Source organism: Anopheles gambiae, chromosome 2 (genome assembly GCF_943734735.2).
Source record: "Anopheles gambiae chromosome 2, idAnoGambNW_F1_1, whole genome shotgun sequence".
In the NCBI taxonomy this organism is placed as follows: domain Eukaryota; kingdom Metazoa; phylum Arthropoda; class Insecta; order Diptera; family Culicidae; genus Anopheles; species Anopheles gambiae.
In genome coordinates this window covers 15,718,002-15,743,771 of record NC_064601.1, presented here as the reverse complement: position 1 = coordinate 15,743,771, position 25,770 = coordinate 15,718,002, and the positions used below count along the sequence as shown (strand labels likewise).

Sequence of the window (25,770 nt, the reverse complement as noted above, 5' to 3'; positions counted from 1 at the left end):
TGACCATACGGAACAGCAACAAAAAAATCAGTTAAATTCAAATCAAACACTTTACCTTTCAATTCCATCAGGTTGGCAGCGGTCAGGGTCCAACACCAAGCTGTGCGTATACGTGTGTGCGTTTGTAACAACAAATATCAAATTTGACAGCACCGACCATCACGCACACTTGTGCACTCACGTGAACAGTTCGTCCGGCGCTGGTATGCGAGTGCGAGCAGACGCACCAACTACTCCATCTATCACTTTCTCCCTCTCTCACTCTCTCATTTCTTCCTTTCTCTCCCTCGCTGTCTCTTTTACTCCTTTACTCTTTCACGCGCTGGGCAGCATTCGAGACTCTGCTGTCAAAATGCAAGGGCTCGCCTGACAGCGAAGGAACGTTACTGCTCCTCGTCGTCGTCGTGGTCTGGTCGCGTTGCACAGGAGCGAGCGCGACCTTTATCATTTGCTTTCCCTTCCCTGTACCGTTGCGCGTGAAACATCGTCCCCGCGTGCTGTGAAAAGGGGAAGATGGCAATGGGACGGACTTTATTATGTTGACATCATTTCGGTGCGTTTAAGTGGTCAAAAAGTGTGTGTATCTTTATTGTACAGCGTATGTGTGTGTGTGTTTATTGAGATTCCCAGATCCGGATCGAAGTGGTAAAAGTTCAGGTATATCTTCCGTGCAAAGGGAAACGAAAGGGCGAACAAAAGCGGGAGGAAGAAGTGTGAAGACCCACACAAGCGAGAGCAGAAAAGAAATCGGTTTCAAACGCGCTAGCACACCAATGCTTAAGGGGTAAGCGGCAAGGAAGGAGTATGAATGTGTGAGAGAGAGAGAGAGCGCGCACGGATTTGACGTATGGTGTGTGCGTGCGTGTAAGAAGCAAGAATCAGTGCGCGGGTGCGGGAGGATACGGACGGTTGTGTTGTGTGTTTTCCGTCCGGCGACTGTGTACGTGCGACTGTGGCGCGGTTTCGCTCAGGTGGTAAGGCAACGCATGTATGTGTGCGTGCGTTTGTGCTATGCTGTGTTTTGTGTGTGCGCACGTGCATTGATGTGTGTGTGTGTGCGCGTCCGAAGGAATTTTTCGGCGCGACGGCAGCAGCAACACTGTTTCTCTTTTCTGGTGCCGCCGCCAGTGTGCAGAGGTTGTCTCGCTCTAGCGGCAGTGTGCGACACGCTCCAACCGTCCTGCTCGCACTCGCACGGTGGCTGGGGCACATGCGGTTTTTGTACGTTCGATGCTCGCAGCGATGTTTTTGTAGCGTTGTGTGTTGTTTGTGGAAAAGGGCCGCCGTCGGGCGAAGGGGGTGAAGCTGTGAGGCAGTGTGTCGCTCTGATTGTGCTGTTGTGCGTATACGCTGTGTGTGTGTGTGTATCTCCCAGTGCCCAAAAGCAGCGTGGAAGAAGACCATCCACATACACATACATACACACAAACGCACGCACGCACAGACGCAGAGGAAGGGAATAGCAGCGTGGCAGGTGTGGAAGTGGGTGAAACGCGACTGGGGAGGAGAGGGAAGGGAAAAAACGTCGTTCTCTTTTTGTGCTTCCCTTCGTGGTCGCCGCCGTGTGTCCGTCACACAGCGGGGCGGAAAGTCAATGTGCGCGGGAGAGCAGAGAGGGACACCCGGGGGTGGGTGTATTGGTTCCGCATAATCCAGCCAGTCGCCGTCGTCGTCGCCGCTGCCGCCAGCCAACGACGAGGCATCGTGCAGACCGGACCGTCTTCAAGAAAATCGCCCCGCAGAAGAACAACAGCGTGTGGTGGACGGTGAGAGTTGTCCAAAGGCAGCTTTTTTTTGTCTTCTCGACGTTCGCGGCCCGAAGCCCCGAACTATGATGCGTGTGTGTGTGTGTGTATCGTTCAAGGGCAGCTTAGCTAAACTTGCCGCCCGGTCGTGGTCGTCGCTGTGCGGATCTTGCTTAACAATGGATTATGATTCCAATGTAAAGGGCCTGAGGTGTGTGGTTTTGGGACGTTTGCGACGTTGATATCTGCGCGAACGTTTGTGTGTGTGTGTGTGTGTGTGTGTGTGTGTGTGTGTGCGTGCGTGTCTACTTTTTTTCCTTACTCTCCGTCGGTTTCGATTGTGCGGAATTTTCGCGATCATCGTAGTAGCTCTCGTCAGCAGCTGGTGTGAGTGTGTGTGCGTGTCTGTGTAAACGTGTGTTTCCTACCTAACGCTTGACCAAACACTACAGTGCGCTTTCAACGGTGGGAAGATGATCTCGATCATCACCAGCTCAACGGCGAGCCAATATCCGTCCTTCTGACCAACATCAACACCAAACCGTGCGCAGCCAACCATCGGAAGCAAGCAAGGTGGTACCGGAAAAGGATGTTGGAAAAGTTGAAAAAATGAACGTAATTGAAAACAAAACGGGAACGAAGGGCAGATCTTCTGTCAAAGTTTAAAGCGACTGAAGGAAAGGTTCCCGTCTTCCTCCTATCCCAAGGCCATCAGAAATCGGTCCAAGCATGCTCTGTACGTGTCTCCTTTTGGACCAGGTCAGCCAGTAAACGAAAAGAATGGACCACCCCTTCCCTCGATCCAAGTCGGTCGTTGCACTTTATCTTAACCGAGCAATCGCTGTCACACCGATCGTAAACAAAAAAAAAAAATCCCCCCGAAACGTCATTTGAGGTGGTATGATTTTGGACCCCATATTTATCGCAACATGTATGTGTGTGTGTGTGTGTATGCATGTTTAATGTTTGCATCCTTCGCACTTGCGTTGCACTAATTGTGGGTTGAGTCTGTCGAGGGCAGCAGCATACGATTATCGAGCAGCAGCACACCCCAAAACCAATATCTTTTTAACCCCTTTTTCCTACCGTGCCACATTTTCCCGGAAACTTCTGGGCCGCTTTCTTGTCTCTGAGAGACGTGCGGAGAGGGAAGAGGAGGGTGGATGGCAAGGAAAACCCCGTCGTTTTTTTTCGTCGTCGTCGTCGTCTTCGCTGCGCTGCATTATGGATGCTGGTGGCGCTCTCTGGCCGATCGAGTCTCGAGGTGCACGGGTTGCGGTGCGGTGGGTAATTGTTTATGTTAAACCTAAAAATATAACCGGCGCGAAGTGAGAGGCCATCATTTTCTGTGCTTCCGTTCCTGTGTGCGCTCGGGGTTAGATTTTTCTCCCGAACGGTGTGGTATGCGCGCAACGCCGCGGTGTTAGTTTCCCGCGCACAGGAAAAAAGCATGCGGGAAAGTTGAGGTGTGTTCCTGTTACTTTTTTGCTTTTTGGGTTTATACCCTGTTGCCACTGCTGCTCTTCCTTCCCGAGAGAAACGATGTAAAACCGCATATGTATATTAAATCGTTCCTTCTGGTCATGTTTGGTTTATGGGTTATGTTTTTGTTGTGTTGAGCAATTCGGGTACGGCGTGAATGGTGGATCCCAGGCAATGCTGCCTAACCGAAGTCGCGCACAACCCACGTGCGGGAACACGATCGATTAATGTTTTGAAAACATGCGAAAATATAATGAACGAATCTGTTTTTGTTTTTTTGTTTAATGCAATGCTTTATTTTGTCTATTTCAGTCGGAAGCGGAATGAACACGTGTTTGCAGTGTAAACGGCGCTATGTTGAAAGCTGCTCTACGGTTGCGCATACGCCACGATTGGATGGGAGTTCGGTGACACGACACCCGAAATTGCACGCAAATTGCATCGAATAACGACGGGGAATGGATACGTAGAAGATATCGTAGTCATCGTTCAATAAGTGTTCAGGAAGAAATAAGATTCGCCCAACATGAGACAATCAGCAGAAGCAGAGTGATGTGTACGGTTCTTAGTAGCTTTCAAGCAATAACCACGTGCCTAGAAAAGTGTGTACTTTCGACCCGCCAGGAACAACCACCGCTGTAGTGTATCACCAGCTCGGATGTGATTTGTTATCATTGCCCCGTGGCCCGTGGGTAATTTATGGTAAAAGTTTGTTGTTAACGAAACGTCGCGTTGCGTTTCGCGTGTTTTCGTGTATATGTCTCAGGAATATGTGTGAAGTGAAGTGAGCGTAGGTTTCATAGTGGCCAGCAAGTGATCCAAACCACTCTCTAGCATCCACCCATCTAAATGATAAACGGTGAGAACACGGCGTTCGATGTGTGAGATCCATGCACGACAGTGAACAACGATCGCATTGTTAAAAAGAAGAGGAAAACGTAACCGTCTATACAGCTACCAAGTTTGCTCAAGCTGAAGGTGAAAATTCAACTATACAAGCTCTGCCACACACCACCAAGACTGCCACGCGGACTATCGGTAAGCACCGCCCGGAAGGGGGTAATTTTGTTTGCAAAATATAATTATTCTTATATTCGCTATGCTTCTTATTGTTTTAGCTGCACATGGGTGCCATGATCGATTGTTGTTTGCAAACGTGTGTGTGTGTGTGTGTGTGAGGTGTGTTACTGAAACGGGGAGAGAGGAGGTCATAACAGCCTCGATCTACTTACTAATCGCGCGCCTCGTGCGTTTTTTTTCGCGATTCGCTCCAGGTCGCATGCATATAACTATGGCGGGCCGGGCACCATGCCACCGTTTATCGCTTCACACTGATTTGCTAACGAGAAAATTAGACTATTTTTTCACACTTGTTTACTAGAGGTTGATTGCAAAATGAGCCTGCTGCGGGGTAGCCATGCACTGTGGATTGCTTCTTATGGCTTCTCCTACGTTTCTGACTATTGGCTCAGCCACAAAGAAGAGTACTTTAAAAAAAGTGGTTAAATCCTTTTTGACAAAATTTACCTGTCCAGTAGAAAAGAGTAAAAACAAAAAAAAACATCAAACATTAGGCAAGAGCTCCTATTGCCTTTGGCGCTTTTCTTCAAAGGAAAAACAGGTCCCGTGTTCTGCAGTAGACTAAAACTACCTGTTCAACTGTTCCTGCTTGTGTCAACATTGTGCGGACGGGAGAGAGGACAATAAAACGAAGGTAGCCAGCCAGTACGGCATTACGGCGGCCACTATTTGCATTGACGCATGGCTTTAAACCGTCCGCTTCTGCCCAGTTACCCCTTAATACCCTTGTTTCCGCAAAAGGGCCGGCTTATCCCTTTTCGCTATCATCCGATGGGTTTTTCGATGAAGATAACCCGGAGAAGAATGGCATGATGGTGCGCAGAGTAAGCAGGGGGAGACGGATTATGGTGCCGTTTGGCTATTGATTTGGTGTGGTAACTAGTCAATGGAAGGATTATTTCCGTTTTCTTTAAGACATGTAGGCAATCAGTTGGGGGAGGATTTTCTTTTCCTCCGTAAGAATGATTTATGGTCGCGAGAGGAACGAACAGTAGGGTTTCGTAGGACACCCATCAGTGCTCTATGCATTTATTGTACGACGTTGTACTATATTTGTCAGGTGACTATGCTTTTTGTATCCCACTATTTGTAGAACAAATGACTCTTCATCAAGCGAACGAACTGTGTGGAACCTCCACACACTTACCATCATTCCAAACCCAGACTCCCTGGCTCAGGTGTGTAAGTCAGATGAAAATTCAATTTCCTTCCGGTATTGTGTTGGTTTCGTACGTCCCCCCCCCCCCCCCATGTGAAAGCGAAGAAATAAAGCATTCGCTCGCGAACACCCTCGCTGGATGTTCGTTTGGCCGAAGCCATGCAACGATTGCAATCGATCACTGGACCGTGGCGACATTATTGAATCAACGCCGTCGTCATCGGAATCCTTTGGCAATCAGAAGAAGCGGTCTCGGGGCCGTCTTCTCTTCTTGTACCGGCTTCGGGAGGAGATTACGTGGCATAACTAACAACGTGTGCGTAGATTGTGTTGGTGGAATGCAATGGGTAACATAATATAAAAAAAGGTAAATTTACTAAGGAATGGGAGCGCAATAGAAATGGGGACCAGACTCACTCGATGGCTAACAAAAATTGCCCCCCGTTTTGCCAATCGAATGTGTCTCAATCAGTCGCTTATCTGGCTGGTGCTGTGCGTGGGGGAGTTTTTCCTTCTCAATAGGCTCCCCAAAATGCAGCAGCTCGATTTGATTTCAGTTCAGAGCAGAATAATCAACCGGAAGAAGGAAGCCGATCTGTCACAGACATTGGAAGTAGTCGTTTGCTTGCAGCAAGGAGTCAGCATGCTTTTGCAAAGAGAATTCGACTTTTTTTCTCTTTCTTATTTTTTTTTTTGGTGCTGTACTGCTGCCTATCTGAACGACCAGCGGGAGAGGGAGGTTGCCTGTTTTGGACAGATTGGAGATGCCGTGCCGTGGAAGGAGTAGAAATCGTAATCGCCTGATTTTCTCCCTTCTATCGTTGGGGATGCTTATTCACATAATTGAACGGCGACCTTCCCCTTTACTGCAAAAGAAACGGTGTGCATTTATTCGTTCGATTAATATGAAATAAGATAATCTGTGAGCAATATTCGGGCAATATGGCTTAAGTTAAATGTGCATTGCTCCACTGTAGCCGTTGTAAAGTATAAATTCGTGGTAGATTTTGAATCCAAGAAGAACATATTATCGTTACAAGATTGACTAGATCATCTGTGAAGTATTGGAAGACGTATAGCAAGATCAAGCGATTAAAACGTTTTAGTGAAATCACACACCATTAAATTGTGGAATTTATCTAATAAAAAATCGTTATTCCTGATAAAATCAAGATTTACATTACCCTACATTACACATTCCCTATAGTAAACGTCATTGTAATTAATGATTTTCGGTCACTTTTAAACAAATTTTTAACATATATCAAAATTAATCCAGTCAAACTATTCTTATACTTATGTCCATAGTCCTAAACGAACGCTCCTGCATTAGCCGAAAAAGACAACTAGTTTTCCTCCAAATTGAACCCTTCTCTCGCCCCTCCTCCATAGACCTCCCAAAACGGAAGATGCATTTTCATCCCCATTTACCCATTGACCTCTCCAATCTCTCTCTCTCCTCCTCCTCATGTTTTGATGCGTACATCGTTTCCGATCGGATCGATCGTGCGAGGACGAAACGAGACAGAAACGGTGCGTTTTCGATTTTCCCTCCGTTCGTTCGTCCGTGGCGCGCATGTGCACGCGCCCCCGTAACGGTGCTTCTCCTCAGCTCTTCCGACTTTTCCCGAATGTTGGTCTTCCTTCCTCTTGTCTATGTGTGTGTGTGTGTGTGATTATCGTAGTGCGAGCGTCAAACGCTGTCCCGTTCCCGCGCGGCATTCCCTATGATGATGATGCATAAAGTGTGTAACGATACCGAATGTTTATCCGGTGGCTCTATAACCACCCACCGGTTGTCGGAGCCGGCCTTTTTTCCATCCTCGTCGTCGGGAAGTGGAAAATGCGATTCTCCTCTGTCGCACAAGCCCTAGCTGTTTATGTGTGTGTGTGTGTGTGTTTAGTGATGCTGGGAGGAATGTGCGGTTTTTCGCGTACGCGGGCAGATGACGAGAAGACCACCCAGATGAATTTCGACCAGCACGGGTGTGCGTAGTGTAGTGGCATACTCTGGCGCAGTTTGTTGCTGTTCGTGATATTCCGCGCATTGTTGTACGAGCAGCTGTGAGCAGAAAGCATTTTCCTCTACAATTGCAAAATAAAAACTGCCAAAGGATCTATAACAGCCTCTTTGTTCGCAGTTTAACAGTGATAAGGAAGTGTTGTAGTACGTTACGAAACTTGAATAGCTCCAGGATTACGCATTGATGTGAGTTTGGGGAGGTTGAAGGTGGGTACTTGGATAGTGTGACGGCGGACAAAAAGCTTCCAAATGATACGAAACAATTTCCTTCACAAGCCAGCCCACAAGCTGTTTTGGGGAGTGTAACAAGATGGTGTGGTTTTATTTTTGGATCGACATTGATCTAAAGCACTGTTTTTGCGACTACTAATGCTAAATCCAAATAATGGTCTTGTTTTTCTGTGACATCATAACCGTCGCATAGGTCCCGTCAGAGGACGCCTAAAACGAGTCTTTTGTGCTGGAAGTTATTGATTTCCTCCCTGCAAAACCATTTCTCTCAGCCACCATTTTCCATACAAATTCTTGATGGTGTTTGAATCTTTTGCATTTAAAAAAATCAAACGAAGTCTTGTAGTTTGCATAGGTTTGCCAAATCCTTCAAAATTATGTCACGTGATGTTGTATCAGAGTGATTTTTTCGGGTTTATGGTCGCTTTTTTGCTAATTGATAATAGTAGAATATAGAAAAGTTCTCCCTATTGGAACATGGATCGTGATTAATACCTTAACAAGAGTTTATTTATATATAACTTCTTCTTATTCTACTTATTCTTCTTTGGCGTTCTTTTGTGTAATGCTCACCCATACAAGGCTGCCGAGACTGTTTAGTACGACGTAGATGAATAGTCACTTCTTGTTACCCGAGGACTTTCCAGTTGGGAATCGATTCTATCTAACCCTTTTGGAGCTGACGCATCTCTCGAATAGGCTACCAGAATCAGATACAAAAGGGACAAAATCACAATTAAAAAAAACCCATTTAAACACAAATCCAGTACAGTACAGAAATAATAGTTTTACATTAGGCTTGGTATAATCACCATCTATTTAATACCTTGGACTATTTCGAGGATTACTCATGAATAATCGTGTTAAATTCAATGGGCCATAGCTAGTATATTAGTTTATTAAAAAGTAAGAATCGAAAAAAAATTCATCCAATCATTTGCCGTAGCTGGACATTGCGGAAGGTTATTGAAATTTGCAAATTAGCAGTGCAAATACTCCCTATTAATCCAGAATAAGCTCCAATGTCCAAATTTTGGCTGCATAAAATAGCGAAACCGCTGAAAAAGTGTTGCGTGTAGTGGCTTTTAGATTGGTAGCAACAGAAAATCAACGTTACATTCTTGCAACGACAATAATGTAAAGAAAAAACGGGTGCGCATTAAATTCGCTTACATTATTGCAATAAACGTTAACCTTTAATAAACCTATTGCCCCGCTCTGGGAAGCTTATGAAGCTCCCTCTCATGCCTAGCGAATTAGCAAAAAAAAGTTCGCACCATTGAATGGTGGTTCCGTTTTGTTTGTAAGAGGATCAGATTGCTCATATTCAAACCAAACATTGTTCTTTCGGGTCGCATTCGGACACATTGACCAGCTCCGCTGAGTCTAACAGTGTTGATGACGATTTTGGTACACGTTTGAAATCACTCAACATCCAAGGATAATCCGCCTTGGCCCGAACGATTGGTTGCGATTTAAACGGCTTCCAGCTGTTGTGTGCCGGCTTCTTACAAAACAAACGCAAAGAAAAAGCTTTCCCATCGAACGCACACAACACGATCCTCTCCGGAACACACAGGGTGTCAATGGAAAGAAGCAAAAGTGAGCAAAGTTGACAGTTGAAAGTAAGGACAATTGCTGAGTCTCCTCTGTGTGTGTTGGTTCTTTGTGGTGTCAAAGTTCATTCCAGCTTCCTGCGACACAATTGCGTGTTGTTGGTGTGAAAAAGGACAAAATGCGTAAGGAGCAAAGGTACACACGAAAAGCCCTTCTTCCATCACCCGGTTTGGCGACATCGACGATCATATCGTGATCGTTAAAGCGACAACGACACTCATATGCGCGCTTCGCTGATCCGTTACGGCTTTTCGGAAACAATCTTCTGTTGAACGGGAGAAAGGTTTTCTTAAGAAGCAATGGCGATCAACGGGAAAAAAGTTAAAAGAAAAAGAAGGGAGAGAGAGAGCGAGTGGCTGGCAATTGAGGATCGTCACCGTTCAAGAAGAAGGTACAAAGGACTTTTTCCTGCTGCTGCTGCTGCTGCATCCTCTTTTCTCCGTGTCCCGGGGGGTGTAGTGTTTCACAAACCAATATTTCTTTCCAATTTCTTTTGTGACTTATGAAAACCATCTGCCTGTTGTTTCTCTGTTTGTGTCGTTGGACTTGCTGTAGTAAGCTCACCAAAGGGAATTGAGATGTTTGATGTTTGGAGGGCCATAAAATGACTTTTAACAAGTTGTTGCACAGGGACACGGTAGTCTCTGTGTCAACCACGGCCTAGGTAGCTCTCGGTGTGGTGTTTAGCGGGAGTTAAACCTCCCCCTTTTTTACCCCGAGCCGTTTATTAACGGACTTCATGTGGTGGTTGGCGCGAAAGAAGTGGGAGTCTGGCTAAATCTCCCATTACTGAAGGCGTTTAGTGCCGATTTTACTCTTTGACTGGTATGTGTGGAATGGTGCGGGGGATAGTTCCAGGACTTTGCAACGAGCGTGCACCGCAAATGTGCAATCGAATGATCGGACGCGATCGTGAGGAGAGGACACCTTTTGGCCGATCGTGAGAGAAGAGGGCACAGGGTGGGGTGTGGGAGGGCGTATTCGTTGGGGGTAAGTGTAGTCATCTTTTTTTTCTTTCCTTCCAACCAGTCAGTCCGGTTGTAGAAGAACGCAATGGAGGAAAATAGGAGGAGGAAGAAGAAGAAGAAGAAGAAGAAGCAAAAACGAGTATAAAAATAAAGTTTAAAATACAAAAAAAAAACGCAGCTACGAACCGCGCGTCGCGACATCAAAGTGGAATCGCTGTGCGTTCCCCCCCGTGTGTTCCGTGCGGTCCTAATGAATGAGCGGGTGATGATGGGTGACGGAAAGGAAGCGGAGGTTGGTAAGCAAAAACCCGGCATTCGTTTTGTTGTGCCGGCGAAAGATCAAAGAAACAAGCCATAGAACGAAAGGGCCCCTACTCAAGAGCGAGCGCACACTCACACATACACACATGCGAGAGACAGCGCGGGGGTCACAAGGCGCATCAAGGCGACCAACTTCGACACATATGCACCACCACCACGCGCGCCACCATCATCAGCGCACACACCCGGTGCAAAAACATAAAGGGAAGAGCCGGGCACAACACATTTTTAATGTACACTCGCCGCCGGGAGAGGTGTGTGTGTGATCGTGCGAGCGCCCACCCGTTCCTCCCTGGCAATCTCCCCCCCCCCCCCCTTGTATCGGTGGTGATGGGTTGTTGTATCTCATTGCCGCCACCAGTGCTTTACCTTCACCAACCGCGTTCATCAAAGTTGCGTGTGTTTCCTTCCTCTCTTGCGCTTTGAGTTGTTGGCGTACGGTTGGTATTGAAACGCTTTTTCTTTTTTACTCCCAGACCTGCAACATAACCTTCTGACTCAGACAGAGCGCTGGGAGGGGCGGCAGGCAGCGCTAGTCGTAGGTCACGGTTGCTGGCGGAAGGCGGGCAGCTAGCCGACGACGGTGACAGATCGTCTCCAAATTCAATCCCCGACAGTGCGTGGGGCCGCCGGAACACACCCACCCCAGGAGGGGGGGGGGGGAAGAGAGCAAAAGGGGGCAACTGAAATTCCCATGGGGGTGGTGGCGGCTGGTTGTGTGAAAGGAAAAACATTGGAAAACAAAACAAAGCATAATTTCACACATAAAGCAATTTTCACTTTGATCGTTTATCTTTTGCTAGGGGCAGCATTCATTTTTCTCTCTCTCTCGCGGGCGCGTTCTCCTCCTGCCGCTGTCCCTCTCTTCCTCTCTCTCTCTTTCTCTCTGATTTGTATCTTGCGCAGGGGGTGAACATTTTCCCAAGATGATCCGATCGTTGGGAAGAGTTGGTGATTGGTGATCATGCGGTCGAAAGCAACTGCGGTCGAGCGCCGCGAGCGCGCGATTGTTTAAATTGTGGTCGAATTTTGTTTTTGGAGCAGAAGTTTGAGTTGTTTTTTTTTTTTTTGGGAAGCAAAGATTAGCAGGAAAAAGGATGTCTGAGTATGTGTGTGCGCCAGTGTGTCACACACATCAAACGACAGCCGGCAAAACAGCTGCCCAGCCAGTGGAAAGCTGAACTAATTGATCGATCGAACAACACACACACACACACACACAGGCCATGCGAACCTTCAAAGGGATCATTCGCGGTTCCATCACGGAACTTCAAAGGCAAATTCAATTTTCCAATTTTTTTTTGTGTGTGCTTTTTTCTATCTTTTTGAAGGCCTGATTTGTGCACCAGATTTGCAATTGTCGTGGACTATTTTTAATCAATCATCTCGCCGTTTGTCGGGGCGGCGGTACAGCTCCGCTTGATGTGTGTCACTGACTTGACCGGATTTGGCGAGTCGTTCATCGTGTGGCTTTTATTGCCCGCACACGGTGTAATACAGAGGTCAACAAGGATCGCGCGTTTTCCTTTGCGCTTGTTCAATCCGCATCGCCCGTCCACAATCAAACGCGGAATCGTGATTTTATTTTAGGTTGCCCCGTTGAGGCAGGCTGTGGCAGGGCCTGCTTTACTATTTTTAAAAAAATACGCGGCCTCTCCCCCCCTCCCTATCAGTTGCGGGTCTCTGACACTGGAGTGGATGGGGAAGGGGAGACGGAAATAATTATATTGAACCCGATCGGCAACCGTCATTGATTTATTCGCGCATTCGTGACGCAATGCTTTGTGTGTGTGTGTGTGTGTTGCTTTGATGCAGTGTGGCAGCAGCGCATGGCGGCGGCTTTTTTGATAGATAATGTGTGTGCGATTTTTTTTCTCCGCCTGCGCTCCCATGATAGTGCCGCACGGGCGAGTGCATTATTGTTCCATTCTGGGTTGGTTTCCTCTGGGCGGAACGGACGGTGCGTTTAATTCTGGGGCGTCTGGGAGATGAGGAAGACGCGATCCTCCATTGCATATACTTGCGAGGATGGCAGAGAGGAAGTTTGGGTCAGTTCTGCTGGTGACGACGCTGTTGTTGTTTCTGGTCGTGGTGATAACGCTGAAAGAGTAATTAATTTTCAGATTTTTTTGTTTTCCTGATTAATCAAATTATAACTCTCTTTTAAAAAGATCCTTTGTCGTCGGGAATTCATGCACTCGATAAAAGAGCTAACGATTGTACATTTTTATACCTTCCTAAAGAACAGTTGTAACAGGTAGGCAGAATATTGTTTGGCCTATGGTAGTAAAACTCAATTGAACGTCGAAAATTTCTTCCCAGTAAGCTTTCTCTTGAGATAGGAAAGCAGGAAATAGTCGCTGGGATCCAGGTCTGGAGCAATTCATAGTCCAACTCATATTTTGGCAATACTAGTTAATTTGGCCAGATTACAGGGCTGCGCAACTAAATTTCAAAGATCTCCTTTTTTTAAAGAGTACGCCGGAATTAATGGCCTTGAAACCCAAATCAAATAAGGTACTTAAGACGACCCCTAAATAGACCTAAAAACAAAACCCATACTGGAGCTATAATAAACCCATACATACTGGTCCTGGAACCATTTATGAACCCATACCGGTCCTGGAACTGATACTGAACTCATATCGCTCCTGAACTGATACTGAATTCATACCGAACTTGGTACTGATGCTGAACCCATACTGGTCCTGGAACCATTCATGAATACATATCAGTCTTGGATCTGAAAATAAACCCATAAAGGACTTGGAACTGATACTCTGACTCTGGAACTGATACTGATAAATGTTCAAAAACCCATTCTGATCCCAAAATAGCTCCCGATTACAATCATATTCAAGGACAGTATCTGGAACTGTTCCGGATTCGGATTTCCAAAGATACTTGGACCTGGTATGGCTAGAAAATGTGCAAGAATAGCGTAGAAATTAGCTTAGGGATCAGGAAGGCAGCCTTTTTGCATATAGAGCTTTGTCATATCCAAATATTCGTGAACGATATGTGTAAAACGTTGCTTTGTTATCTTTAGCGTGTCAGCTTTCACGATCAACTTCATTTTACAGTTGTTTTTAATTATTTTGTAATTTTTTTTAGAGCGTCCACTGTGTTCATCGTCCTCAGTGCTCATTACGATACGGTTAAACTGACTTAGTATACCCATACGTAAAGTTTGATTTTGATAAGCTCTTGTGGCCGAAAACTCTTCATTAAACCATCTTTTTACTTCTATTTAACGACAAGTGAAAACTTTATTCTTTTCCATGATTTTTCAAAACACAAAAGTTACTTCACATAAATTGCTGTAATTCACAAAGTAACTGACTAATTGCCGTCAAATGTTGATACAATTCATTTGAAGGTTAGTACACAATTAAAATAATATGAATTTAATTCTGCTGTTGCTATCTATGTGTTAGGCCAAGCAATGTTCAATCGACGAATGGTGTGTTGTATCGTGTTGATTGCAACTCAATGCAGGAGAAAGGGAAATAATTACTATCTATCAATAATTTACCTTCTATGCCAATATGCATTTTCTCAGTGCCTCTCCATCAACGAGACCGAACATCAACAGCAAATCGAAAGGTGTTCGGTTTTTTAATTAATAAACCGCTGTTGGTTATGTGCGCGCATGAACATCCCCTTGTGCTATTCGACCAACTGTGTGTGTGTGTGTATGTGTTTGCTGAATGACTCATAAACTCATCGATGGGCACTTTCATGAGCATTCGTCCGTGGAATAGGGACTTATCTGCAGCCGGAGCGGTACAATATTGCCACTGGGACGGTTCCCATCAGCAGCAGCAGCAGCCGCCTCTCTTGCTCACCCTAAATTATGAACTTTTCGGATGTGTGTGTGTGTCTGTGAGCGAAGAGTTTGAACGAAAATGTATTATTTTCATCTGAAATGCTCATCATTATACCGAAACGCAGTAGCGTGTTCTATTCAATAAGACATTGTGTTAGGCCACTGCTAAAGGAGGAGAGATATCATGTGTTTGGCTTTCCTTACGACAGGCTAAGGTATTGCTTAAACATCAACATAATGCACCAACACCGATGTACGCTGGCTCCGGGTTGCCTGTTATTGCTTTCGTCAATGTTCGAGAACTTAAGCCGAGCCCGGAATTATGAGCCCCGTTTCCCTTTTTTTCATAAAAATATGATCCCTGTTCTCTTCCCTGTTGCTGCTGCTGCTACGCGAAGGATTAACGCCGGGTACCGTTTGGCAAGGTAGCCAAACCCTCCCTGCCCACGGATTGTTAAAAGGAAAGCAGAAATTCTACACAGTTCAATGAACGCACTTTTGTTGTAGGTTTTTGTTTGCTATTTGTGTAGTTGTTATATTTAAAAAAAAATATTAACATTTAAGCTATTTTTGCTTCCATTTTACTCGCTTGGCCGAATGCGGCACAACATGTCGATTTCCTATTTCTCCCTCCCGTTTCCTTTCATTACGATTAAACCCTCCGGCGCTGTATAAACTGTGATTTAGCAAATTGGAAAATTATCTCGTGCTACAACTACCATTGCAAAAATGGAAAATCCGTCTCACTCTTTCGTCCTTTGTGCCCCGGGGTCGGTAGTTGTGCTAGTGGCGCCGGAAATGTAATACCTCTCACGGTAGCTACTACGCGGGGGAAATTTTCAAATATACTTTCTTGGCGGGCGTTTAGAAAAAGGGGGAAAAATTGTTTTTCCTGCTGTCAGTTGTGTGATGGTTGGATTGAAGGAAAAATACAACCCACGAATCGCAGTATAATGGCCCCTCGAACCCTTTTCACTCCACTGGCTGGTATATCAAAGCTCAGTGTCCTTCTCTCGTTCACTCTCTCTCTCTCTCTCTCTATCTCTCTTTCTTTCTCTGCGTAACACGGCTGGAAGCTAATTGCACACGCACCGGCGGCTGTGTTGTGCTGATGCTGCTGGTGCCAAATCACAGGACTCTACTCCGTCCCCGGGGCAACGATCCTTTCCAGCTGGGTCGCAAATTAAAGTCAAGTAAATTATAATTTAATCTCTTCTCTCGTCTGTATTACTGCACGGAGGGACAGGAGGGAGATCCTGTTTTACATTCGTTAAATGGATTCGATGCATCAACTGGATGGCTTTAGTTGCTGGAGGTTTTTAAAATTTAAATCGTTTTCTTTCCTACAATAACCGTTTTACTGGCTGGCATTGTTGGGCAGTAAAGTAATGTTCATTTCTGTACAACCATATTTTATTGACCTGTTTTTGCTGTTTTCATGTCATGACATCGAACCAACCTTTTGCCCATTTGCCAACATAAAGCGCGGGTTCTGTTGTGCCTGAAACAGTCGTAAAATGGTACCATTGCAAATTAGTGACGGCAACAACCTGATCGGTTTCGGTTTGTTCTGCTACACCCGTAGGCCACACTATCATAGTGTAATGAGCAAAGATTTTTATGGTTCCGCGTTTTTGAAGAATGCAACGTAGAGAGAGACAGAGACGATCTTCCATCACCTCCGGGCACTGCTCTGGGATGTGTGTTGTGCGGCAGGTTTTGCAAAGTCCCCACACAACATGATCCTGCTAGGTTAAGGTGGTCGCTTTTTGTGCCATAAATATGTTTCATTGCGCCTGACGGAGGGTGTATGAACATGATTTGCACATCATGTGCATTTGTTCTCCCGTACACAGAGTCAGCTGATGGCGATAAATGTTAATGTACTTAATTATTATTTTGCATATAGAGGCGGCATATAAAACGGTTTGATTGATGGAATTTTAGACTAGCGTGCAATTGAAGAATTGTATGCATGCGCTGTAAAGTCATTCACTATGATGTGTTAATACACTGCCGGTCCCGTGGTACAGTCGTCAACTTGTACGACTTAACAACATGTCCGTCATGGGCTCAAACCCCAAATAAACCGCCATACGTAGGACTGATTACTATACTGCTATGGGGGGAAATCAATTAGTCACTGAAAGCCAAGCCCACAAGTAGTGGTACAGGCGCAGGCCTTGGCCGACAACGGTTGTTGAGCCAAAAGAAGAAAGAAGTTTATACAATGCATGCATTTATTGCTTATATTTTATAAATTGAACGAATATCTCTTGCATGTTTGTAGAACTTTAATCAAACTTTGATGGAATATTCTATCGATCGAAGCGCTTTTGGACGGTTGATGTATACCACCATACAATATGTTGACCCTACGAGGTGTATGCTGTGTTTATGTTTTATTATTTTTATTCTTTTAAATAATAGCTTGTGATTAATGTGTATCACAAAGGTCGCAGTAAAGTCAGTTAAATTCACCTACTTATCATAACTCATCATCATTTTATCGTCAAAGTAAATATTCCCGTCCTTTTAAAGATTAAACATAAAACCTTAACATTTCAAGAAAGGACTATATTTTGATAATATTGCTTCACATTATCAAAATGTTGAATTTTATTCTTAGTAATGCTTTTTATTTTATTTATTTTTGTTCTTTGTATCATAATCATTTTCACACACATCTTCTACATAGCATTAACTTAAAGATATGTTTAATTATCTTTAAGGACACCATAACAGCGATGCAGTGTTCTCCCAATTGCTGCCATGCAACTGGTGAAGAAGTCGTCGCCATTTCGGTACGATAATTATTCAAATCAACCCTCCCACCGTTGTTGTCTCCCTTGGCAACGAGCTCTTGGCAATGTAAGGGAGATCTTGTACCTTGTTCAACCCTCTTGTACATCAAGCACACGACGACGCATACTTGTCAATGTTTTGTCGTGCGTCCTTGATCCGCCATCATGAGGCAACAGCAGCTCTTTAGCAGCAGTCTCTCAGCCCGGTATGCGAAATCCTGGCGGCGGCCATTTTAAGCCCCGTTTTGCGCCGGTGATTCGTCCTGCCGCACAACCAATTGCACGGGTTTCTACTCGTCCTCTGCTGCTGCTGCTGCTGTTGTTACGATGCGACGGTCGTCCTTCGGCATTGTTTTTGTCGCTTCCCGGCCGATGGATAGAAGAGAGGAGTGCTTTAAACTGAAGTGCCTGTTGTTGTCCGTCCCCCCTCTCTCTCTCTTTTTCGCATTTTAAGCAACGTCGTTGATATTTGCACAAAAGATCCACAGCAGGGTAGGGAGCAACACAGGGAAAATAGGGATAAAATTAAAACTGCTCTGCCGTTAGTGAATTAGGGCGATTTTTCGAGCGCCTTCTTACAGTCGACAAAATGCGTGCGTCTGTGTGTTTGTGTGCAGTGTGCCCCCGTGTGTTCTGTTTGCATTACTTCTTTAATCCCTTTTCAATTTAATTCCCCAGTTCGATACGAAATAGAAGGCTTGGATGGTGTGCTTGTGTGCCGCTGCCTCCATGATGTTTCTCCACGCATCACGTGTAATTCCATTTGATTTTTTAATATACAAAGGAAAAGGAACACAAATTTCCGCCATTGTGCTTCCTGCAAGGGGGGAGTTTGAAGCCAAATTCCAAATTGCAAAAGGCACTTTTATTGGTATTGCTATTGTAATTTTCTTCTCAAAAATAAATAAAAAGACTCGTATAAATTTCGATTTTTGTAATACGTTTTGCCTCAATCTCGCTCAAGAGTAATGTACGAATCGTGGATACAACAAAAGACAAATGAGAGAAGAAGCTTCGTCCTTGTTGGAACATATTCCCCCTTTTAATAAATGCCGTGCGGGAAATGAACGGGAACTCATGGGCTCTTTCCTAGCAAGGGACGACGATTCTACTGCCCCGGCACAAGAAAAGGTGCAGCCAGGCGTGGAATATTTCATAAATTCGGAACCGTAAAATGATTGACGTTTTAATAGGATTTAAGCTGCGCCGTTGCCGGGCCCGGGTATGATTGCAAACTACAGAAGCTCTTCGTTTATTTTTTGGCTATACACGTACCTTGCAATTCTGAACTCAGAGCAAACGAATTGGTGCAAGCGTATATTTCTAATCACTTCCAAATTACAAATTTCCCTCTGTTAGTTTTCTCTTCAGAAAGTTCTGTTAATGATTAATGTATGTTTTTTTCGTTGCTTTATTTACTTCCAGATATTGCCAACCGATTGTTTGCCCGAAAAATACAGAGAGAGAGGGAGAGAGGGTGAACGACGACTGCTGCCTTTTCATATACGACTGATAACTGAGACTGGAACTTACGTGACGATTGTATCGTACGGCCATCGGATAGAGTACTGTACTGCAGTTCTTATCGACTTTTTTTTGTTTTGGCACAAGAAATCGCCCAAGAAAAAACAACAACACAAATCATTACCGAGCTTGTCGGCAGGCCATCAGCGCGGCCATCTCACATTGATTGAGCCAAAGTGGCAAAGACCGCCCTCCCCACTCACCCCTACTCTCCTTCCCATCCATCAAACCGGGATCGATCGTTGTGGTAGGATCGAGTTTCGCCGGGGTTAATCTTCCCAGTGCAGCGCATTACCGATGAATCAGCAGCAGCAGCAGTATTTCCACCAGAAGTTTGATGACTTTCACAGCAGTGGACCGAGACCGCCCGTGCCCGGAGAGGAAAGCCGCCGGAAGGTAGGCCTATATTGTGTGGGCTGTGCAGTGTTATTTAGCAAACTGGCCTTTCCACCGCAAAACGCCGCCGAACGATCCTCTGTTCGATCTGTTTCATGGTTTTCTTCTTCTTCTTCTTCCACCTTATTCAGATGACGGAAACGTCACATTCGGATCGAACTCGGGACGGTTCGCCCCCGGCGTACGTGCGCTGGGCGCAGAAGCTCGCCTACCTGCTGGAGGATGGCGACGGGGCCGAACTGTTCAAGCGCTACGTGGAGCTGGAGGGCGAGGAACCGTCGAACCGGCTCAAGTTTTACTTCGCCTGCGAGGGCCTCAAGCAGCAAACCGACGCGGACAAGGTGACGCAGCTGATCGGGGCCATCTACCGGCGGTTCCTCAAGAAGGCCCAGCCCGGCTCGGAGCTGTACGTGAACGAGTCACTGCGGAACTTTATCAAGGCGGGGCTGAAGAATGAGCTCGAGCTGACGCCGGACATCTTCGACCAGATGCAGGCGGACGTGGCGAACATCATCGCCGAAACGACCTACCCGCACTTCCTGCAGTCCGACCTGTACCTGCAGTACGTGCAGAACATGCAGAGCTCGAGCAGCAGCAGCAGCGTGATCGGCAGCGGCAGCAACTGCAGCCTGGTTGCGGCGGCCTCGGGAGCGCCATCGGCGGGCGGTGGTGGCGGCGCTGCGCCCGGCTCCTCGACCGCTGGTGTTGCATCACAGCAAGGAGGCGGCGGTGGCGCTGCTGCCGGTGGTAGTGCCGGTGCGGGTGCCTCCTGTTCGCTCACCAGCAGTAGCTCGACGTCCGAGCTGTTCCTGCACAGTACGTCCGCGCTGCCAACGGTGCACGAGGATGCCGAGCTGGCGAATGCGGACTCGATCGAGCAGCTGTACGGTGCCACGGGACCGGGCTTGGACAGTCATATGGCGCTGGTGGGTCCACCGCTGGTGCCGGCGGCCACCGCCTCCCCGTCCAAGGTTCCGATGACGCTCACCAAGGACGCACTGATGGCGACGCAGAAACGCCGGCTGGAAATGAGACCACCTGGGTAAGCGGGGAAGGAATGTTAATTTTGAATGTTGTTGTTGAATCTCCCCCACTCGTGTTTGTGCTCACGCGTGCTGCTGTGTCAGGCTATGTATCCTGAGCTTTTGTTTTGCTTTACTGACTGATACTTGCGGTTGTGTGTGTGTGCGTTTAAATCGAACGTAAGCTAAAAAATGATCCCAAAAATGGGAAAAATGTTCGTCGATTGGGTCATCCATGTGCGGTAGGGACAGCGTCAAGCGCGTTGAAGTAGCGTTGCTATGCGACGCGCGAATCAGCTTACAACTTGTTGTTAATCGAACGTCATCCAATCGGTCCCAATTCATGTCGCGTGCAGCTAATTAAATTTCGTTGTACAGGAAGTAAAGCGCAATTTTTTTGTCTGTTTTGGCAGTTTGCGCTCACGAATCTCCTGGTACGTGCTCGCCCATGGCAACCGTGATAGCACACTGCCACACTGCCGCCGCACACTAGACCTGAGCATTGGCTTCCTCTGCCACTAATTAATTAGCGCTGTGTTGTGCTGCTTAGAACTATGTTTGTGTTTTGTTTTGTGTTTTTCTCTCCATTACCATAATTCAGTTGTGTTTTCTGTTTCTTTTAATTGCTCTCTTTCTTTTTTTCCTTTCTTTTCTTTCCATTGAACCTATCCGCGTTTGCGTGTTTTGCTACCGAACCCACATTTGCATCCTCCCGTGGCCTCCCCCGTCCCCTCGTTGGCGATGTGTATACCCCCACACTTCCCATTTCTGGCCCCATGTGTTACGGACACCAAAATTTGGAACCTTTGCTGTTTGCATCCTTTGTACGGTTGATGCAAAATGCTCCACGAAACTCGAAACTGTACACACTTTTCTTCCTTTTCATATTCATCGCTCGCCTTTCGCACATCCTGGCATTTTGTGTGTGTGTTTCTGTGTATCTGTTTCTTTGTGTATGTGTGTATGTGTCTTTATTGTTGCCGGCATACCATCTCTACTACGCGTTTGCGCATGTGCACATCATCGCCCCACGTCATCACCAATCATACAAAAATCCTCAAACACACACACACACATACATACACTCACGCGCATACATCCTCATTCCTGGTTCGTCCTGTTGCGTTACGGCTCCTGTCCTTGCGCAACCGAATGCTGCTTCTAAATTTAAACGGTCTTGATGTGTCTGTGTGTGTGTGTTTCTGTCTGTCTGTCTGTACGCGATACCAACGAATGGTGTTGTGTGCGCTCTTTCATACTTCTGATTTTACGATTCGGTTCCTCCCCTTTTTTTGGTGCTGGACGGAACCTTCCATATTTTAAAATCTCCCCTACCATTAATGCTCTCTTTCGTGCGTATACACACATTCACGCAACCATACGGCACACACTCCCAATGCACGCGCTGTGCATGTCCTGTCGGCAAATGGGCTATTGATGGACATACTCTGCTATGTCCGGATGATTTGCCGTCGGGAAAATGGGTTTGCTAATTAACTTGCCTGACGCGCGCAAAAATCAACCCACCACCACCCACACTTTTCTCCGATCGGATCTGATCCCTTTCCTGTCTGTCCCTAACCTTCTGTGTGTTCCGAAACACTGTGAAACTTATCAAATAAAACCAATCGCCATCCCATCCCTCACCGCATGCAGACCACGCGGCTACTCCGTGTACACCGCCTATGCATCCTATAATCCGGTGTCGCGGCGTGACTCAGAACTGGCCAGTCTGAGCTCCGGCCGTACCGATTCCGATACGATGTCGCTTTCGAGCATCTCCACGTAAGTTATGATTTGTTTTATGTTTCTTTAACGATTTTGTTTTTTTTGTTGCTCATCATTTATGTAGTTTTTCGTTTGTTCTTAACATTATACTTTGTTTTGATTTCATTTACGTTTAATAAAATATGAAAATGACTGATTTTACTGGAATCACGATGATGGATAGTTAATTTTCCTATACAGCAGTTAACGTTTCGTTAACTGTAGAATAACATGAACCTATCACAACCCTATCGATGCATTTGCAGCAACTGTTTCTTCTATCGTGCTCTATCTTTTAACTCTGCTTTACCACTCCACTCCACAGCGATGGTCGGCCACATTCGCAGCGAAAACATCACCATCATCATCATTCGTCGATAGAGCGAAGAATGATGCGTGAAAATGCCTTAACCAACGAAGAGGTCGATACGTTTGCGGTACGTACAGGCGCTGAATTATCCACCCAGACGGTCGGTGTGTAGTAATGAACACCATCTTTGTTTGTTCTTAATTGTAGATAATTCCACGCACCCACCGGCACACGCAAAAGCAACCGCCGCCGATGGAGTTTGCCAAGATTCTGATCAACAAGCTGGAGTGTGTGGCCCGCGAACAGGAGAAGGATGAAGTGTTGTGCAAAAAGATGCAGGAGGTAAGAGAGCAAGCAACGGTCGGCGTTTCTCTCTTTTTTTTTGCATACTTCTAAGCCAGTCCTTTCTATGGTGCAATTAATGTTTAGGCCGAACTGTCCGATCGATCGCAGAACAAGGTGCTAGCGGACGCGATCCGGCAGAAGCTGCAGGTGGACGACGACAACGATCAGGACATTCTGGACCAGCACGTGTCGCGGGTGTGGTCCGACCTGACGCCCAGCCGGTCGCCCGGCACGATGTCACCCTGCCCGCCGAACATGATCGGTTCCCGCTCGCGTCGCCATGAGTTGGCCAGCTTTGGAGGAGGTACAATGGTGGTTTTATTTCGCGCACTCAGCATAAAACTAACCTGTTTCGTTACACTTTTTCAAACTCCGCAGCACAATCGTCGATGCGGCATTCGAAATCAATGCCGGAAGGACATCCGCTGATGGGGCCGCCGATGCAACCTATGACCATGCAAATGTCGTCCGGTTCGCGCAAGCTGGCCAACAAATGGCCCTCGGTCAATACGGACAGCGGCATCAGCCTGTTCTCGACCGACACGCTCACGAAGCACAGCAGCAGCGGCGGTGGCAGTCGGGGCGAGCTAAGCCTCGGCAGCAGCTCGCGCCCACTGTCGCGCACCATGCACTCGGACATGCACACGGCAACGCTGCTGCAAGAATCTAGCCGCCGATTGGAGGACGAAACGCGACGGTATGTGTTCCTTGTTGTTCGTACGCGCATCAAAAGAGGGTTGGTTTTAATCTTCCTTTCTTTGGCTTTGTCGTCACATAACTTTCTGTAGATCGAAACGCTACCAGTACCCGCAGCAGGCCAGTGCAATACAGAGCATGCCCTTACCGCCGGTACCGTCGATGACGTCGTCGGGCAGTTTCGGTAGCAGCCTTCCGCCGGCCATGCCGCCACCGCCAATCCCTGCCAAACCGAGCCAGGCCCCGAACGAGTTTACCATCGTGGTGTACTCGTTCTGCGACGAGGAGGTCCCATACCGGATAAAGATCCCCGGTACGCAACCGCCAACGCTGAAGCAATTCAAGGACTACCTGCCCAAGAAGGGAAACTATCGGTAAGCTTCGAACTGGGTTTAGTATGATAATTTATTACATTCTTTTTTTCGCATTTCTTTTTGCTGTGTTTGTCTCCGCCCTGCAGATTCTTCTTCAAAACGCGCTGCGAGGACCTGGACAATCCTGTCATACAGGAGGAGGTGAACAGCGACAGCGAACCCTTGCCACTGTTCGAGGGCAAGGTGATGGGTACCGTGAAGCCATCGGAATAAACAACGCCCGTCCGACTACTACTCCCCTTCCGCTCCACGTGCACTGCAAAAGTCCAGTGTCTTGCGGGTAGTGGCAGTGTTTTGGGGCCAGTTGTGTGTGGTAAGTTAGTCGGCCCAGCGCCCAGACAATGCTACAGTACGCAGAAGATAAAAGTGTAAGGCTTCCATTAGCATTTATTTTAGGGTCGTAGCAAAATGTGTCGACGGGTTCGAACAAATGGCAATTCTCATTTGGGGCACCCGTACAGGCTTCCACAAAAAAAGAAAATAAAACAAATACAAAACAAAATTGAAACATATTAACCACAGGGTCACGGAAGAAAGGCACTGCTAAAGGTAGTAGAGACACGTATAAATAATGCCAATCGTGCCTTTTTTTTATAATACATACACCCACATTCTTACCAGATGGCGAAACCACGAAAAAAGAGCAGTCATAATTTAGCAGCCAACGTTTGAATGTTAAAAGCCTTGCTCTTTTCCCTTTTTTCAACTAATAATTTTTCGCAAACAATTGGCATATTAAATTGATTTTTAGAGTATCAAAATAAAATCTAAATTGTATGACTAATAGAGTGACGCAAAGTGAGTGATTAAAACGCGCGCGCAAAGCAAAAAACATCAAACGGCACACGACTGATTTGACACGAGCAAACGAAATCAAATTTGAATGTATATCAGTATTTTAAAGCGCGTCTAATACTATGGTGTTCGGCAAAACGAGGGAGCAAACAACAGGGAAGAAAGTGTAAGGAAAGAAAGGAGATAGATATTTAGACGTATTTTCAACTACATCACAAATTGTTCGTCAAAAATTTATAGTTTTTCTAATGAAAATTAAACCCATTTAAGTGTGTCGAATAGAAGAGGCAATGCTGATGATGGCGAGGTGCGGTTGTGGTGGATATGATTTTGGGTTTATTTAGCAAAAACGGTTATGCAGCAAACCGGGAAGAGTAGAGACCACCGCTCCTCCAGCAACACTTAAAATTGTCACACTGTCACACTATTACAATCGTTTTTAGTGGTAAACAGGCGAATAGTATGACCCCCGGACCCGTTGAAGGTCGTGCATAGTAGGGTATAGCCGGAATAGAGGTAGTTAGTTGTATTATGTACATTGGTTATTAGGCTCCTCTGTTCGATTCGTTATCTTACCCACTAACGTACACAGATGTACATAATTTCGCGCGTTGAAATGCGTTAGTCACATGCAGTAGTTTCAATGCGATGCTGTCGCCATCACTTCAGGAACCATTGCATTCAGCAATGGATCTATATCGAGATGTGTCTACAAGCGCGTGTCAAACGCCGCCACCACCACCACGACCACCACTTCACCTCTTTAGGTCAGACCGTAGGCCTTACCTTAGTAGCGAGTTAACTGGGAAAAGAGAGTAAAACACAGTGTCCAGTAGAGGGCTGAACGATCGAATGAACGGATAATAAACGGCATCGAAAACGATCGATACGATAGGGGTAAAACAATTGAACGCGTTAAGTACACAGAGAGAGGAAGAGAGAGAAATGGAAGGAGATAGAGAGAGAGAGAGAGAGCTATATATGTATACATGCACGTATGTATATTTATAAGTCTAGTATGTATACATTAATGCAATAGAGAAACGAGGATTAGATGATAAAACAAAATATAATTGCTTATTTAAAATGAACACATTCTCTTGTATTGTCTTAATGGAGTATATTTTAGTTGTGAAATTTTTGATTAGACTCATTCACCGATGTGCAAACAGTAGTAGAATGTCGATTAGCCGAGCACATCGGGACTGGACTGGTTGCCGGTTATCGATTTCCACGGATAATGGCCCAAGAAATGTCAAATTCATGTAAAAATTACAGTAGA

The 25,770-nt window shown here is 46.1% G+C and overlaps 1 protein-coding gene across 12 annotated transcripts; it reads left to right on the top strand.

Annotated features, from left to right (window-relative positions):
* Positions 1-339: 339 nt before the first annotated feature.
* LOC1281346 (axin) lies at positions 340-25,579 on the top strand. 12 transcript variants are annotated; one of them, XM_061646293.1, is made up of 11 exons: positions 340-645; positions 3,540-4,265; positions 18,685-19,179; positions 19,311-20,221; positions 21,858-21,986; positions 22,294-22,405; positions 22,486-22,620; positions 22,708-22,927; positions 23,002-23,320; positions 23,412-23,693; positions 23,780-25,579. In XM_061646293.1, the coding sequence occupies exons 3-11, from the start codon at positions 19,081-19,083 to the stop codon at positions 23,904-23,906; spliced, it is 2,334 nt and encodes a 777-aa protein (XP_061502277.1). In that variant the 5' UTR covers positions 340-645; positions 3,540-4,265; positions 18,685-19,080; the 3' UTR covers positions 23,907-25,579. The 12 variants fall into 12 exon arrangements, with proteins under 12 accessions (XP_061502277.1, XP_320914.5, XP_061502273.1 ...); XM_320914.6 differs by having other exon boundaries at positions 340-657; XM_061646289.1 differs by having other exon boundaries at positions 340-784.
* The last annotated feature ends 191 nt before the right edge of the window (positions 25,580-25,770 follow it).

Coding starts and splice junctions, on each gene's coding strand:
- LOC1281346 (XM_061646293.1), top strand. CDS start 19,081: ATGAATCAGCAGCAGCAGCAGTATTTCCACCAGAAGTTTGATGACTTT. Junction 20,222..21,857: donor CTGGAAATGAGACCACCTGG/GTAAGCGGGGAA, acceptor CACCGCATGCAG/ACCACGCGGCTACTCCGTGT. Junction 22,928..23,001: donor GTTGGCCAGCTTTGGAGGAG/GTACAATGGTGG, acceptor CAAACTCCGCAG/CACAATCGTCGATGCGGCAT.